The 18133-nt window shown below is 42.7% G+C and overlaps 1 protein-coding gene across 1 annotated transcript; it reads right to left on the bottom strand.

Moving 5' to 3' along the window:
• Positions 1-13982: 13982 nt before the first annotated feature.
• On the bottom strand, positions 13983-17328 carry LOC106572188 (zinc-binding protein A33-like). Its single transcript, XM_014146130.3, has one exon. It carries the CDS (start codon positions 17063-17065, stop codon positions 15713-15715), a length of 1353 nt encoding a protein of 450 aa, XP_014001605.3. The 5' UTR covers positions 17066-17328; the 3' UTR covers positions 13983-15712.
• Between the last annotated feature and the right edge of the window lie 805 nt (positions 17329-18133).

Genomic DNA, 18133 nt, shown 5'->3' on the forward strand with positions numbered 1-18133 from the left:
TCCTAGCTGGAGTCACCATCTGTTAAAGTGAATATAAAAAATCTCAGATAAAATCTATTTGCATTGGCACACAAAATAACCTGAAGCTAGTTTTAGTTTCCCTAACACTGATATTTTTCTGTTTGTCTTCCTAGGGTTACCTCGGTGGAAGCCAACAATATTCTACAGTTGGAGCAGTTGGACGGTTGACCACTGGAAGCCCTGACGCCCTACACTTCAGTGAAGCCCAATAGATAAAGTATGTCATGCTTTGCTTTGGTTGACATTTAAGAAAGAAAGAAATGGTAGTCATGCTAAGCTTATAAAAATGTACCTCTCCAAATGATTTTAGGACCATCGACTGTCCGAGTCCCCCAGGAGGTATCCCATCCACCAGAAGCATTTAGTTCGGATCAGTCTGATTCTCTATGCTCTGAGGCAGAGGGGGACCAGCTTGAGGTAGGCTATACCTTCCAAAGGTGTTGAAAAGTACATATCTCCCATTTATAACACTGTACTAATCCATCACATTTTCTCACAGTAGAATGTAACCTGTGTGTTTGCTTGTTTACGTCTCTGTCTCCTACCCTGTTTGCTTTAAATTTGCTTCTGTTCTCCAGGAGCTAAAGGTTCTGCCCAACACCCAGACGTGGATCCACCTGATGTCCTCCATTACCAACCACCCTCCAACTTTTCATTACATCATCTACAGCTACTGTTGATGTCATGTTGTCATTATCTGCTTAGACATTTTTCTTGCTCTATCATACTGGGCACATAATGTGAGATACACAGATTAACTAAAAACAGTAGCACTGCAAACACTTAGAATAAAGAGAGCAGCAGTGCCTGGACTTTGCAGTCTCCCTCTTCAAGTCCCCCTTCTGGGACTGGTTGTTGAGTACAAGTGACAGGCAGAACCTCCCACCCACACAGAAACCACTTCCTCTATATTCCACACACCAGAATTCAGTATTTTAGTCTATGATTGCCATGTGAGTGCACAAAAATCTGTGAAAATAAATTAATGACACAACTGTACCAAAACTATTAAAGTTTATGTATTAAAATCTTAAATATTGCCAGGTTGGTTTTCGCAGCTGTTTCACAGGGTGTTCATTATTGTAAGTTGTAAGGTATCCTTTGATGGTATTTATTTGTTGCACATTATTCATTGTTGTATCCTAGGACTTACAATAGATACATATATATTCAACCAATAAAAACGGGTGTACTAATGAGCTATGCGAGATTACACGTTTTGTTTGCCCTTTTCGAAACGTAGCATTGTGTAGACATGGATTTCATGTTGTAATGTTAAAAATGTACCCAATAGTAGTTTGAATTAATGTTTTCATATTATTAGCTAAACAAAACTTGTTTAAACAGTGAAATTGTCACGGAAATCAGCTTTGTTTGCATAGCGATGATGAAAAGAATGTGATTTAGGATGTAATGATCTCCAAAATTCGAATCATTAGGTCATCACACCGTTGATATAGCAATGGCTGCTAATAGTTTATAGAATCCTATTGTGACGCAGAGGGGGACACTATTTGGCCAGGGGACATTATTTGGCATGACAGGCCCACTATGTCCATGGTGATCCATTCAAACGGCACTACGATGATCGGTAGGGGAACCAGCGGGTTCCAGAAGTGGGGCGGTGATTTGACACTCCAGGCAGCTGCGGCAATAGTCTTCCACGGCCCGCCTCATCCCGGGCAAGTGGAACCGGGCGGTGATCTGTTCCCGGGTCTTCTCCATTCCCAGGTGCACCCCCAACAAATGGGTATGGGCCAGCTGAAGAACGGTTCCGATGTACCGGCGGGGCAGCAACAGCAACTCTTGAAGTTCCCATGTTCGTGCGACACCTGATACAACAGGTTATTTTTTTATTTGGAAATGGAGGTATCGCCAGTCACTCACCCCCGGAAGAAGCTGCCCATCCATCGCTATCACTTGGGCCGTGGCAGCTTTCAAGTTCGGATCCTCCCACTGGGCGTCCCGAACAGTTCTCTTATGGGGCTCAGCGATTTCGAGGGAGCATGGGCTCCTCCTCTGGTTGTTCACCAGGTGAGGTTGGTTCCGGCGCCCCCTTGGACCCCGACTCCAGGTCCGTAGACACAGGGTTAGCAACCATTAGCCGCTCTCGTCGGTCTTACTCTTTTTCCCAGCTCGTGCCTCCACAGTGCCGCGAACAGAGGACAATCTCATCGGCAACTCAGGTACGGCACCCACCACCATCTGGCAGAACCCTTGTGGCGTCAGGATGGTGGCCTGCCCAGTCAAATACTGCTTGGTGTCGCCGTGGACACAGGAGACAGACATCTCCTCAACACGGTCGGTTGGATGGGCCAGCAGGCGCGCTTGTACGAGCGTTACCACACTCCCGGAATCCAACAGAGCGTGGGTGTCATGACCGTCGACTTTCACCGGGACCATAGGTGCTGGTGGTTTGCTGTGGGCCCAACAGGAGGTGACGTAGTTTACGGCATGTCCCGGCTCGTGTCCGGGGCCCGCTGATAGCATCGACTCCTTGACCCGGGCAATAAAATAAAATTGTATTTGTCACATGCATCGAATACAACAACCTTACCATGAAATGCTTACTTACAAGCCCTTAACCAACAATGCAGTTCAATAAATAGAGTTGAGAACATTTTAGCTGAATAAACTAAAACTAAAATAAAAAGCAGACAATTAGATAACAATACAGGGGACACATATCAGTTCGCAAACAATGTAAAAAAGATGTATCATTGAGTTAGTAAAGCCGCATACAAACATGTTATCTTTTTTGTTTTCTTGAGTAAGGCAGCTCCAAAATGCAGGTGTTTCAGCCTAGCTCAGTGCTTTCCGTGGTGGTGGGGCAACCAGCGGAAAATACGGAGTGTAGAGGTTGGTAATGTTCTCTAGTTGCGCCGTGATTGGCTCAGTGTTCTGTCACTCGTGGGGACACTACGTCACTGCAAAATCTACGGGGAGCGCTCGGTGCTGCCCCTTAGGTGCTGCCATATAGTTACATTAGAAGTGCCCATCCAAGAAGGCTCAAGTTCATTGGCCACAGATAAAATTACGTCAAATCACATTATATCTACCGTAGCTTTGATTGGACTGATCATATCAACATCATACTTTCAAAATCTTAGCTAGCAGTCAACATGAATCAAGTTGAAAATCTAGTGCCAAATAATTTTCAATCCTTGTCATAAGAAGAGAAATAATGAAGAGAAATTATAAAATTATAAAGCATATCGGTGCTCATCTGCCATTGGACATAAACATTACACAACAAGTTGGAAATTGCAAATTCAACAATAAGTGGTTTGGAAGGAATCAGTGGCTAACTGCAAGCATTGCAAAGCAATCACTAGCCTGCTATTCAGTGGAATGGGTGTGAGGTCCAAGTCTGAGTTTAAGGGTCTCTTTTCCAAGCTTAAAAGGATAAACATTCAACATTGGCCATGCTGTCAATCCAGCATGACTTCTACTGCATTCAAAATAACTCGAAACTTGAACAGGTTCAAGTCAACTGGGAACTCTGAAAAAAACTACCTCCGAATGGGAAAATACGTTTTGAATGGTCATCCAACTCTGAATTGCAAGTTGGGAACTCGGGCCTCTTTCTAGAGCTCCGACCTGAAGATCACTGACTTCATGATTCAACCTTGTTTTTTTCAGAGTTCCCAGTTCTCTTGAAAGCACCATTAATCCAGAAAATGACAGACATTGACGAAAAAGTTTGATGACAAAATGTGCCCACTAAGGACCACCATGCCACCTTCCTGTCGCTGTACATTTCAAAAGTGTTGAACAAATAGTTAAGCAAGTCAGCCATATCAGCTATGTATTTTTAAAAGGCAGTAAATGAGGTTGAATGAACTGTTCCGCTGCCAGACAAGGCTCCGCTGATAGCCAGGTGTAGCAGTGGTAAGGTGTTGGGACTGCTGTTGGGACTCTGCTGTTGGGACAGCGTTATGTAGGTCCTAACAGTTTGTGGGCACCGTTTTTTTCACTGTTATAGTGCAATTAATGTATTGTTTAGCGTTGTGTAGTGGCTTTGCTGGCATGGATCTAAAAAAATTGTTTTGAGTTTCCCCCACCAAGATGTACATGCTAAAATCGCAACTGTATTTGTTCTTTTACGTTTATTTAACCAGGAAGTGTGAGGTCAGAAGACATCTTTCACATGCAAGACTTGGCCTATGGAATGGGGTGATCGGGGTAAAGTCATGTAGTCCAAAAGAAAAGGTACATATACTGTAATATGTTTTTTCAATGCATAGTGCTCTCATTTTACTAAAGAACAACATGCATTAAAAAAGCTTACTGTCCGTTTTGCCTTGTGATTTCTAAAGAGTTTCTGGTCTTTTACAAGTAGGGTATTGGCATATATTCCCTTTTAATGCCTGGGTTAGTCCTACAAAAATGAATGTAGGCTACTCATGTGGGAAAGGTTTATGTTTATGTTAATCCACTTGGAGGAGGCTGTAACAAGCATACGTAGGTAAGGGTTGTTACCGAATAGTGAAGCGTGGGGACACTCTACTATATGGAGGGGATAATGTAACACCTCTAGAGAAGGTAGGCTTGTTGGGATCTCCCCGAAGTCAAGTGGGTTAACCCTATTGGAGTAGTGGTTAAACAGTTTTCCTACACGCTGGGAGACCAGGGATCGAGGTGCACAGCACTGTCTTTGTTCACTACACTGGTGTCACCATGATAAAGTACTACTGCTAGTACTCTACTACTGCGTCTCGCCTGACACACTGACCTACCTGGACACTTTCCACACCACATTTACTGAGCCCCTCTAGCCCAGGTTTTTGGTTTAACAACATGATGCCTCAGTGGCCATATGTCAGGTAGAATAGTTTCCTGTGTGCTGGACATTAAAATGTGTATGTAATTTGGGGTATACTCAAAAGCGAAGCTAGCACCGGGGCCATCGGTGCGACCGCCCCATGGCCCATGCACCTAATTCCCTGTTCTTGCAGATTAAAAAAGAATGATACGAATTTAAACAATGATGTATCAAAAAACAAAGAAAAGCATTCTTTAACACCATTAAACATGGCAAAATGTGTATATAATATGATATATAATATTATTTCATGAAACCCTAGAACAGCCAATGATGCATTTTGTCTGTAATTTTTAAACAGTCTAATAAAACAGCCTAATAAAATTATTTATGTAGTGTTGTCTCTCTTGTCTTGATGTGTGTTTTGCCCCCGTCCCCGCAGACCGTCATTGTAAGTAAGAATTTGTTCATAACTGGCTTGCCTAGTTAAATAAAGGTTAAATAAATACCATTTAAAATAAATCCATAAATCCATAGCCTACCATCACAGAAATAGTCCATTGTTTGTGTTTAGGCATCTGAAAGCAAAAGTAAACTATTCTATATGAGATGATTAGGTGAACTGTAGCTTAATAGGCAAATAGCATTCCGTTCCTAGCACTTGACTACAGAAATCAATATCGAATGGATGTGGATGTCTACCTGATCTTACATGATTGATGTGATTTTGTTACCGTCCGACTATTCTAAAGAACAAGGTGTAGCTAGGCTTAGTTATTTCTCCATGGTTCTGACTACCTGCTCATTGCGCATTGCCTTATATCATCTGTGCGCTCAATAATCCTGGTACAGGTTTATCATATTATGATTGACGACTATTCAAATGTGAATACATTTATGATAGCAGCTACTTTTGAAGTTATTATCCCTAATTGTAAAATTCTAAATAAAAATCAAATCTCTGTTGTCGTCGTTTCCCCCCCAGCCCTATTGATATTGTCAGTGTTTGTACGGAAAACAAAGTGGATACTAAAAAGCTTAGTTTATTAATGTCTGATAACAAACATAATAAAGGACTTAATTGAACATTTAAACAGTCATGTAGATACAGTTGTAATATAAAAAAGAGAGTAGGTTTTTTTTGTTTACTTAGCAACTTGACAAGCATATAACATATTTTCCTTAAACATGACCTATACAATAAATCACAATTATTATAAAGTCCCACACAATACTGTGATATGTGAAAGAAAAAGTAGTAGCCTAATTCTACGAGAAGGTATTACAATTTATATTTTTAACCTTAAAGCTGGAATATTTAATTGAAACAATAACAAAGCCTACTCCCTGCCCCTGTTTCTCTTACAAGCTAAGGAATGGGGCTGGAGAAATAAAAAATAATTGACAGAGCTATGGATGCAAGGACTGACCATACATTATATCAAATGTATAGTTTTAAACATGTTTTAAGGCTATACAGTGTTTGTTTACGTTTATGTTGTTTACAAACATTGGCGTGAAACAAGCTTATTTAAATATTCAATTCTGATGGGGTATGATAGTTGACCCAAGGCATTTACAAGTTATATTATTCAAGAATGAATGGCTGTATATCATTCATTTACAAGTCCAAAAATAGGATTCTAGCTTAAAACATAATTTACAGTATAAAACAAAAGGTGTAATTATACAACTGGAACATAGTGCTACAAAGGTCTATGAATAAAAAAGACATGGATTTGGAGCCTGAGATTCCAGATACTGTGTTAAAACAAGTCCAGATTGTCGTACTCTGAAAATGAATAAGAAAATTGCAGGAGTGGTTAGTTTTTAAACAACACAACAAAGTTACTTATTTCCAAACACTCACATAAGATGATAAATGATAGAGAGGGGTTGGAAGGAGAGCGCTACGGTAGTGGATGAGGTGAGTTTCCCCCTTTACAAGGACCTTGTTGTTGTTGTTGTTGTTGCTATTGTTAAATGAAGTTAATGAGTTAATCACCACCACTGGTGATCTCTTCCAGACTGGTCCGCACCGGTTCTCCCACAGTCCTCCCTGCGGAACCCGTGTCCCCGGAGCCCAGTTGTGGTAGCAGGTGCCCTCTCTACTGACCCAGAACCAGAGGTCCACTGTGCAGGTGTGGCGCAGGCCCAGCCACACATGTGAAGTGGAGGCCCTCTTGGCCCTGGCTGCCACCCAACCCTTTGTTGTTATTGGGCTGTCCCTCATTCCAGTATCTGCATGAAGAGTTACCCCACCATTTACAGGAGTCTGAACAGGCCAATTCACACACTGTCTTCTGGCTCTAGATTCTGTATCTTCAGGCTCTTATTTCTGGTTCCTCACACTGGCAAGGTCTATGTGTTTCTCCCTACAGTAGCTCTGAGTATAACGACACAGGGAGCGACCCAGATGCAGACACGCATTTCTTCCCAGATCATTTGGTTCTCCTGGTTTTCAGTGAGTCTCCTTCTCAATAAACTCACTATCTGCTAGTGACCAATGCCATGTCTTACTTTCTCCCTTCTCTAGCCCTATCCAGGCTAATTCATTATATCTACTGTCTACAGTGTTAATCAGTCTATTCATATTATCCATGTTGTCTATGGTTGCCAGGTCAGTGTACTTCTTTCTGCAGTAGTTCTGTGCGTCAGTCCAGGTCTGAGGGTCGTTAACAAAGTGATACTCATTATCAGGACGGTATGATGTGGATGAACAGTGTCCTGTAAGACAGAAATTTTAAAAATGCTGTTGGTGTGGAAGCAAAACTCACATTTCTGCCCTTGTGAATAGTGTCATATTCTGACATGACATGAAATAGTGAAGAGTACTTGATAAGTATTTTATAAGTATAAGCAACTCCTTTGCAAGTAGATTACCTAATAGCTTGTTCATGCATGTTACTTGAAGGAGTGTCATGTACGTCCACCTCTGGAGAAGGAGAAAGAGTGGAGGAGAGAGAAGATAATCGGGAAGGTAGGTGGTTGAGGGGAGGGGAGAGAAGATAATGGGGGAGGTAGGTGGTTGAGTGGAGGGGAGAGAAGATAATGGGGGAGGTAGGTGGTTGAGGGGAGGGGAGAGAAGATAATGGGGGAGGTAGGTGGTTGAGTGGAGGGGAAAGAAAATAATGGGGGAGGTAGGTGGTTGAGTGGAGGAGAGAGAAGATAATGGGGGAGGTAGGTGGTTGAGTGGAGGGGAGAGAAGATAATGGGGGAGGTAGGTGGTGGAGGGGAGGGGAGAGAAGATAATGGGGGAGGTAGGTGGTGGAGGGGAGAGAAGGGGGAGGTAGGTGGTTGAATGGAGGGGAGAGAAGGGGAGAAATAATTGGGGAGGTAGGTGGTTGAGTGGAGGAGAGAGAAGATAATGGGGGAGGTAGGTGGTTGAGGGGAGGGGAGAGAAGATAATGGGGGAGGTAGGTGGTTGAGTGGAGGGGAGAGAAGATAATGGGGGAGGTAGGTGGTTGAGTGGAGGGGAGGGGAGATACGATAATGGGGCAGGTAGGTGGTGGAGGGGAGGGGAGGGGAAAGAAGATAATGGGGGAGGTAGGGGGTTGAGGGAGAGAAGATAATGGGGGAGGTAGGTGGTGGAGGGGAGAGAAGATAATGGGGGAGGTAGGTGGTTGAGAGGAGAGAAGATAATGGGGGAGGTAGGTGGTGGAGGGGAGAGAAGATCATGGGAGAGGTAGGTGGTGGAGGGGAGAGAAGATAATGGGGGAGGTAGGTGGTGGAGGGGAGAGAAGATAATGGGGGAGGTAGGTGGGGGAGGGGAGGGGAGAGAAGATAATGGGGGAGGTAGGTGGTTGAGTGGAGGGGAGTGAAGATAATGGGGGAGGTAGGTGGTTGAGGGGAGGGGAGAGAAGATAATGGGGGAGGTAGGTGGTTGAGTGGAGGGGAGAGAAGATAATGGGGGAGGTAGGTGGTTGAGTGGAGGGGAGATAAGATAATGGGGGAGGTAGGTGGTGGAGGGGAGGGGAGGGGAAAGAAGATAATGGGGGAGGTAGGGGGTTGAGGGGAGAGAAGATAATGGGGGAGGTAGGTGGTGGAGGGGAGAGAAGATAATGGGGGAGGTAGGTGGTTGAGAGGAGAGAAGATAATGGGGGAGGTAGATGGTGGAGGGGAGAGAAGATAATGGGGGAGGTAGGTGGTGGAGGGGAGAGAAGATAATGGGGGAGGTAGGTGGTGGAGGGGAGAGAAGATAATGGGGGAGGTAGGTGGGGGAGGGGAAAGGGGTGGATGTGTTTGAAGCCAAGGGAAAGGTTTTGCAGTTATTCTTTTTGGACAAGGGAACAATTATTAAAAATGTAAACTTCAAACGCAGGAAATTTCATCTCTATACAATCCTTAATTTGCTTCACTTTATATTACTTTATATTACTTTATATGAGCAAATGCTTAGCAAAAATAAAACGTTTACCCTTTGAACGCAATTCTATTCTGACATGACATGAAATAGCGAGTACATATGAGAAGTATTTTATAAGTATAAGCAACTCTTTTTTTTCAAATGGATCATCTAATGACTGGAATCCCTACTTGCACAGGGAGCGACATCACTGAATCCAAAAGGCTTTACTATATATGTTTTCACTATATATTTTACCTCTTGGGGATGTCATTCGAAAACATAATGTTAAATTTCACTGCTATGCGGACGACACACAGCTGTACATTTCAATGAAACATGGTTAAGCCCCAAAATTGCCCTCGCTAGAAGCCTGTGTTTCAGACATAAAGAAGTGGATGGCTGCAAACTTTCTACTTTTAAACTCGGACAAAACAGAGATGCTTGTTCTAGGTCCCAAGAAACAAAGAGATCTTCTGTTGAATCTGACAATTAATCTGGATGGTTGTACAGTCGTCTCAAATAAAACTGTGAAGGACCTCGGCGTTACTCTGGACCCTGATCTCTCTTTTGAAGAACATATCAAGACTGTTTCAAGGACAGCTTTTTTCCATCTACGTAACATTGCAAAAATCAGAAATTTTCTGTCCAAAAATGACGCAGAAAAATGAATCCATGCTTTTGTTACTTCTAGGCTGGACTACTGCAATGCTCTACTTTCCGGCTACCCGGATAAAGCACTAAATAAACTTCAGTTAGTGCTAAATACAGCTGCTAGAATCCTGACTAGAACCAAAAAATGTTATCATATTACTCCAGTGCTAGCCTCCCTACACTGGCTTCCTGTTAAGGCAAGGGCTGATTTCAAGGTTTTACTGCTAACCTACAAAGCATTACATGGGCTTGCTCCTAGCTATCTTTCCGATTTGGTCCTGCCGTACATACCTACACGTACGCTACGGTCACAAGACGCAGGCCTCCTAATTGTCCCTAGAATTTCTAAGCAAACGGCTGGAGGTAGGGCTTTCTCCTATAGAGCTCCATTTTTATGGAATGGTCTGCCTTCCAATGTGAGAGACGCAGACTCAGTCTCAACATTTAAGTCTTTACTGAAGACTTATCTCTTCAGTAGGTCCTATGATTAAGTATAGTCTGGCCCAGGAGTGTGAAGGTGAACGGAAAGGCTGGAGCAACGAACCGCCCTTGCTGTCTCTGCCTTGCCGGTTCCCCTCTTTCCACTGGGATTCTCTGCCTCTAACCCTTTTACAGGGGCTGAGTCACTGGCCTACTGGTGTTCTTCCATGCCGTCCATGGGAGGGGTGCGTCACTTGAGTGGGTTGAGTCACTGACGTGGTCTTCCTGTCTGGGTTGGCGCCCCCCCTTGGGTTGTGCCATGGCGGAGATCGTTGTGGGCTATACTCGGCCTTGTCTTAGGACGGTAAGTTGGTGGTTGGAGACATCCCTCTAGTGGTGTGGGGGCTGTGCTTTGGCAAAGTGGGTGGGGTTATATCCTGCCTGTTTGGCCCTGTCCGGGGGTATCATCGGATGGGGCCACAGTGTCTTCTGATCCCTCCTGTCTCAGCCTCCAGTATTTATGCTGCAGTAGTTTATGTGTCGGGGGGCTAGGGTCAGTCTGTTACATCTGGAGTATTTCTCTTGTCTTGTCCTGTGTGTATTTAAATATGCTCTCTCTAATTCTCTCTTTCTCTCTTTCTGTCTTTCTCTCGGAGGACCTGAGCCCTAGGACCATGCCTCAGGACTACCTGGTATGATGACTCCTTGCTGTCCCCAGTCCACCTGGCCGTGCTGCTGCTCCAGTTTCAACTGTTCTGCCTGCGGCTATGGAACCCTGACCTGTTCACCGGACGTGCTTGTTGCACCCTCGACAACTACTATGATTATTATTATTTGACCATGCTGGTCATTTATGAACATTTTAACATTTTAACATCTTGACCATGTTCTGTTATAATATCCACCCTGCACAGCCAGAAGAGGACTGGCCACCCCTCATAGCCTGGTTCCTCTCTAGGTTTCTTCCTAGGTTTTTGGCCTTTCTAGGGAGTTTTTCCTAGGGAGTTTTTCCTAGCCACCGTGCTTCTTTCACATGCTTTGCTTGCTGTTTGGGGTTTTAGGCTGGGTTTCTGTACAGCACTTTGAGAATATCAGCTGATGTACGAAGGGCTATATAAAAATAAATTTGATTTGAATTTGATTTACTAATCATTTTACAATAATTGATTATACATGTTAAGGTCCATTTTCAAATATCAGAACTTCCGATGACAACCTATATTTAAGGTAATATAAAAAATGTTAGATCAATCTACTAGGATTAGAATAATCCTCAAAATAATGATGTACATTTGAAAAAAACATTCTAACAATTCCAAAGACTGTGGAGTTACCCGTAAGGGCACAGCCCGTCTGCGGTAATAGCACAACTCCTGTGAATGAGTAATCATTTTCATGTATTACAATCATACGTATGTAATGTTACATCTGTAACAGAACAACTTGCTGGGGCACCACAGTGAAACAGTGGTGACATTACCAATTATTTCTACAGAGGTAGTGGTGGAGGGGAGAAGGTAGGGAAATATGAAAAAGGAATAAGGGAAGCAACATTGGTTGCAGTTATGCCAATAATAGGTATGTACGCATACAGTACATGTCTGGATAGTTATTAATAAGTCACTTACCCAGTAAAGGGAAGAGGGATAGACTCCACTGCATAGTTAGCAGTGGATGTTTCATTCAACCCCCTGTCTTTTGTCTGTAAAGAGACAATAAGAACAGACAGTTTATGAATCTACAGCACATGCTGTATGATGTTCAGTCATCTACTGTATACTGTAAGTTGACGAGATACGCCATCAGTCTGACCTGATCAAAAGTCATGTCTTTCCTTATGTGATGCAAACTGAGGTGACTCAGATTTTGAATTTGAATTTGCATCACATACAAGGCAACATTTTCATGGTGCAAAATAGCACAGATGAATGAACAACGTTTCTTCAACACTGTACATTATAATGTTCTTCAACACTGTACATTATAATGTTCTTCAACACTGTACATTATAATGTTCTTCAACACTGTACATTATAATGTTCTTCAACACTGTACATTATAAGGAGGTGACTTATAAGGAGGTATACATTTCAGTAAATTTAGCACTGTAGTTAAATAAGCGCCTCCTTATAAAACACATTGTTGAAGAAAAGTTTTAAATTAAATAATATTGTTATAATTATATTGAGGGTATTTTTTTTTGCACAGATCTATGCAAATTTGCACCGTGACATTGTCGATCCATACTAGTATAATATTAGTGAATCTTTTGTCTGCATAAATTGTGTACTAGCGTTTTTTTTGGGGGGCTTGGTTATTGTTTACAATAAACTCTTACGGTGGGTGAAATATCCAAACAGCAAATTCACAAAGTAGCCTACACAGTACACAAGCTGCGATGTGACAAATACAATCCATCAGGTGGTAAAACGGAAAAATCAAATTAACATGTTTTTCTCATTGAACAGCCTATTCAAATGTTATAGTCTTCATGAGAAAACACAGTACCTACCTGCTGTTTGAAGTTGAGTGGAAGATGCTCTCTGTGCCTCTCACCCACGCTCTCTGTGTCTTTGTCACTTACATGCCTGTATCTCATTCTTCATACACAATGAAACTCTTTGATATTCACATCATGGGCTGTGTAGTCTACTGTACCTCACCAGAGTTATTTAAGTAGCTGTGGTGTGTAAAGCATTGTTGAGTACAACTGAGTATCCTTGTGCTCATAATAACATCTTTTAAATCATTAGCAAAAAAAAATAACGGTATTCAGCCAAGACATCCAGCTTTCCATTGATTAAATAATCAATGAGATGAATTAGTTGCCATTCAGCCTCATCTAGCCTTGGTATGGAATGACTGACTAAATACCTCCGCCTTAGGAAATCTATGGGGAAAGAAGTCACACTTCCAGTTAGCACAAATCTTTATTTGACTTGCTGTAATACAGAGATACAGACCGTATAAAGGCATACATTCAATCTAACAACGTCTTCATTGTGTCCTAATTGAAAATAAAAGCGTAGTCTTCCTTTATTCACCATTTCAATAAGGAAAGAGCAATACCAGTATTAATGGCCAGCATATTCAGACAATATCCATAATGAATATAAACAAAGTACTAACACTTCAAAACCCTACGGTCAGACCAGATTTCATAAAGACTTTGGACGAAAAGTAATGGAATCCAGGTTTCTGGGAAGTCAGTGACTTGAGAGGGAGAAATAACTATAGGAGGCAGCAACAGGCAGGTAGCAGGTAGAGGGGTGCCAGGTAGGATTGGGCCAGGCATGTCCAGGTGTCAGGCCAGGTTATTCTCAGTTGTGGTCCAAGAGCCTCAGGCCCTCCAGAAGGGGAGGGTGAGTGAGAGCATGGCTAAAACCATTGTACACCACATGCACTGGATAATCGGACTAACACACACACACCTGTTTGACCTCGCTGTGATACTGTAGGCCTACTTATGTTACTTTTCGGAGTCAATTCAGTTAGCATACAATGTATTGCGTTTGCGTTAACCATGGCAGCCAGCATTGTAAATAAAGATATGTGCAGAAAGATACTCAGCCTCTGTGTCTGTGGATCCTTTCCCCTTAATGGGTTTTCTTTTCAAAGACACACCATTTATTTCAATCTGTAGTTGAGCCAAATATGGAGTCTATTGCTTCAGTCCTTGTTTCGTTTTCACTTCTTGCTCCCTGGTAAATCACCAACAATCATGGATAACCACAAGGAGAATAAGGTGAGCAAACAGTCCATGTCAGCCAGGCCCTCTTCGTAAAGAAACACAATTTATTTCAATCTCTAATTTAATCAAATAAGTAGTTTTGTTCTGGTCTCAAGATAATCCAGACAATTGCAGTAAACAGTGTGCAGGGCGCAGTCGTGAAATCCATAGATTAGGGCCTAGTGAATGGGAGGGCATAGGTCCACGCACTTGGAAGGCAGGCCCAGCCAATCTGAATGAGTTTTTCCCCACAAAAGGGCTTTATTACAGACAGAAATCCTCCTCAGTTTCATCAGCTGTCTGTGTGGCTGGTCTCAGACGATCCTGCAGGTGAAGAAGCCGGATGTGGAGGTCCTGGGCTGGCGTGGTTACACGTGGTCTGCGGTTGTGACGCCGGTAGGAAGTACTGCTAAATTCTCTCAAATGATGTTGGAGGTGGTTTATGGTTGAGAAATTAACAACAGCTCTGGTGGACATTCCTGCAGTCAGCATGCCAATTGCACACTCCCTCAAAATTTGAGACATCTGTGGCATTGTGCTCTGTTTCAAAACTGCACCTTTTAGAGTGACCTTTTATTGTCCCCAGCACAAGGTGCACCTGCGTAATGATTATGGTCTGTTTTGCCAACGAGCTCACTGCATTCCAAACACTGGTGATAACCAGATGATCCCAATAATTTAGGTCGTAAACGATGCCCCCTTCTGGTATGTTCTATTGCGAACTGTCTGGGACTCGTTGTTGTTTCCCTGTTAACTATTCAAATATGTTTGACTTATTAAGTCAAAGACAAAATTAACTGCAATACACTGGTCTCAAATAATTAAGCATAAGTAGGCCACACAGAACCACGCGGACCCATTGTAAAATGACAGGCTTTTCACCTCACTAAAATGTGGCTTACGGAGCACTCTTTCAAATAAACCGCGGACCATCACAAATGGTCATCAACAAAGCTTATCAAAAAAAAAATTATGCTCAATCTCAGTTGCAGTAGTCTACTCTAACCACCAAGGGCCGACATTGCCCAAGAAAACAATTGGACATTACTCATTACTGTGGGACTGGTTATTGGAACACAACATCAGGAATAAACTAATTGAATGGACAGAATCAAGAATTATTCTGAAATATTCAAAGAAAAACAATGAAGGAAATCTTAATGCCAGTATACTGTAGGTATTACTGTACTAAGAATACATTACAGAAGACTTCAGAATGTGTCACAGTCACAATGTCATGTGTCTGTTTGATGCATCCCAGGGGTCCCTGAAAATGAAAATAACAACAAAAAAACAATAGAAAAGGCAAAACATCTCACACGAACAAACTGTTAAACAGTGTTTTACAGGAATTAGGCTTAAAACATTGTTCAATTTCATATTGTCAGCGTCAAGAATGAATATTGAGCACACATTTTGGGGGCCTTGGAACGGGGGCCTCAGAACAGAACAGTTTAAAAATCCTGCCCTATAACACACAGGAAATGGAAACCCTCACTGATAACAGTAATAAGCAATGCAACATAACATGTATTTACATGCTGTTATACAAATTGACATAGTTCAAAACAGCATGTTGTTTGACAGGTGGGTTACAGCAGGAGTATTGTTGGTGGAGGAAGGTCCTCTTCACGCCATCACAGTCTGTGCTCTCCCTCTGTGAGAATCTTGCACTGAAGGAAATCAGTGAGTGTTACTGACTAGTTTACAGCATGTTTGTCCCTGATTTGGACAGAGGCAGAAATCCCCTGACAAAGAAATCCTAAGAGGGTGTTTGCTAGAGATGTATGGAAAGACTATCTTTGAAAGTATGCATGAATTTATGAAGTTGCGTGTTATTGACTGGGTCAACAAATGAGAGCTGTCCTTTTTCCCAGTCCAGCTGCATTATGATTTTCTGGGGCTTACTCACTTTGAATGGAGTGGATGGAGTAAGTGCCTCTGATAAGGAATGTGTATAATATTTCTCATTAATACACCACACACCCAAGGTTCTATGTCTGAAGCCGAACTCGCCCTCCCTCTGGACAGAGTCTGGGGCCACACCCAGGACCCAGGCTTTATTTCCTCCAACATCAATGTCCCAGCTATGTGTCCCTGAGCTAACGCCCTCAGAGCCCAGGACCACAAAGCATTCATCAAATCTCTCTAGGTTGTCAGGAAGCTGCTGTGGCTCATTACGGTATATCATACTAGTCAGATCCTCAGACAGGATGAGACGTGGATGGGCAGTGTTGGGGTCCAGAATCAAATTAGTGTATTTAACTATCCCCTGCATCTTCTCCCAGACTCTGAACTGCAGGTTGCCCAGGTGCTTTGCCACATGGATCAGTGATCCTGAAACCCTCTGTGGATTTGGCAGTGTGTACTGGGCTCTTTTCACTGTGGCATTGTAGTTCTGCAGGAATGAGATGTCTTCACCTCCGAGCTCCTTCTCTATGTCTCTGATTGTGTCTAAAAGTGAAGAGATCTCTCTGGTCATCTCTTCAATCTTCGTCTTCATCATCTGACTCTTCTGCTTCTCTTCCTTCCTCAGTGCAGCAATCCTGGCCTCCTCTTCATCTTGTAGAAACTGGTGAAGCTTCTTAAACTCCTTCTTAATTTGCCTCTCTGTGTGCTCTGCCTGGCTCTTAATGTGCTCTGCTGTTTGATCACAGATCAGTTTAATTTCCTTATAGTCCTCCAGCATCTCCTTTAAGGGTTTCAGTGCAGTCTTAACTTCCTCCTTACAATCCAGTGCAGCTTCATCCGTGGGGATACAGTCATGCTTTTTATGTATTTTTGAATCCCGACACACCACACAGATGGGCTGCTTATCATCCAGACAGAATAGTTTGAGTTTCTCACTGTGCCGACTGCAGAGCATCTCTGACCCTGCTGAATCTCTCTGACTTTGCTCCTGTAAGAAGGCCGCACACAGGTTCTTTAAAACCAGGTTACATGGGGGGTTTTCCATTGACAATCTTTCCCGGCACATTGGACATTCCCGAGATCCCTTCTGTTTCCAGAATTCCTGAAGACAGGCTTTGCAGATGCTGTGGCTACACGACAGGAAAACTGGATTCCTGAAAATATTACAACACACAGGACAGCAGAGATCCTCCTCTGGTAGAGAAGATTTATTTGCCATTTTACACCATCACTGTCTCTCTTCTGTAATGGCTTTTGGAATTAAGGTTTACTTTCACAAGGCTTACTTTCACTTTTGAAAAATTACAGCAGCAAGGTCAGTAGAACATCGAAATCACAGTTTTGATTATGCTGTCTCTTTGTGTTCGATGGTTGTTTGAATGTTGATTATTTCCAACGATTCCAATGAACAAAGTCCATTGATAATGTAAATCAATCAAATCAGTAAACAATGAATGCTGAGAGTATCGCTGAATAGCTGCATGCTACTGTGCTGCTCTGTTATTCTACTTTTTCCTGTTTAACTAGTAAAATGGGGGTGGAGCGCTGCTAGGTCACATGCAAGGTGTGTGTGTGTGTGTGTTTGTCTTCAAAGTTTTATTACTATCAATGTAGAAAGACAGCCATCTCACAATAATTGGGCAAATAACTTACAAAGCTCCAATTTACAATTACAGAACACAATGGTGCCACTAATAAATGGTATATGGTACAACATAAAAAACTAACATCACAATGTGTGTAATATAGTCATCAGCGGCAATCACATGCTGCCTTCAAATGCTTCTTGGAATCTATTTTCTGTTGGTGAAGTCTTAGTATGACCAGCCAGGGCACTTCAGATCCACTGCAGTATTAGATGATTGTCCAGGTCTCCAGGAGATGCCTTCAATTCTGTCCGATTGTAATGCTTTAGTTAGAAGAAGTGTCGGAGTCAGGCGCAGGACACATGGATGAGTGTAAACAATAACGTGTTTACTAAAATCATAATCAAACTTCTTCCACATCCAAAATACAGGGTAAGGAGAAAACACCTCCAACAATCACAAAACAGGAAACAATCACAGACAAGACAAACGGGGAAGCCAGAGGGTTAAATAATGAACATAATCAGGGAATCATAAACAGGTGTGTATAATAAGACAAAAGCAAACGAACAGGGAAACATAGATCGGTGGCAACTAGTAAGCCGGTGACGTCGACCGCCGAACGCCGCTCGAACAAGGAGAGGGGCCGACTTCGGTGGAAGTCGTGACACCGATAGGGGCAACGTGAGTGCCTATTAGCC

Source organism: Salmo salar, chromosome 15, assembly GCF_965601325.2.
Source record: "Salmo salar chromosome 15, fSalSal1, whole genome shotgun sequence".
Lineage (NCBI taxonomy): Eukaryota > Metazoa > Chordata > Actinopteri > Salmoniformes > Salmonidae > Salmo > Salmo salar.

Excerpts from the sequence above, each read along its gene's own strand:
- LOC106572188 (XM_014146130.3), bottom strand. The coding sequence starts at position 17,065 with ATGGCAAATAAATCTTCTCTACCAGAGGAGGATCTCTGCTGTCCTGTG.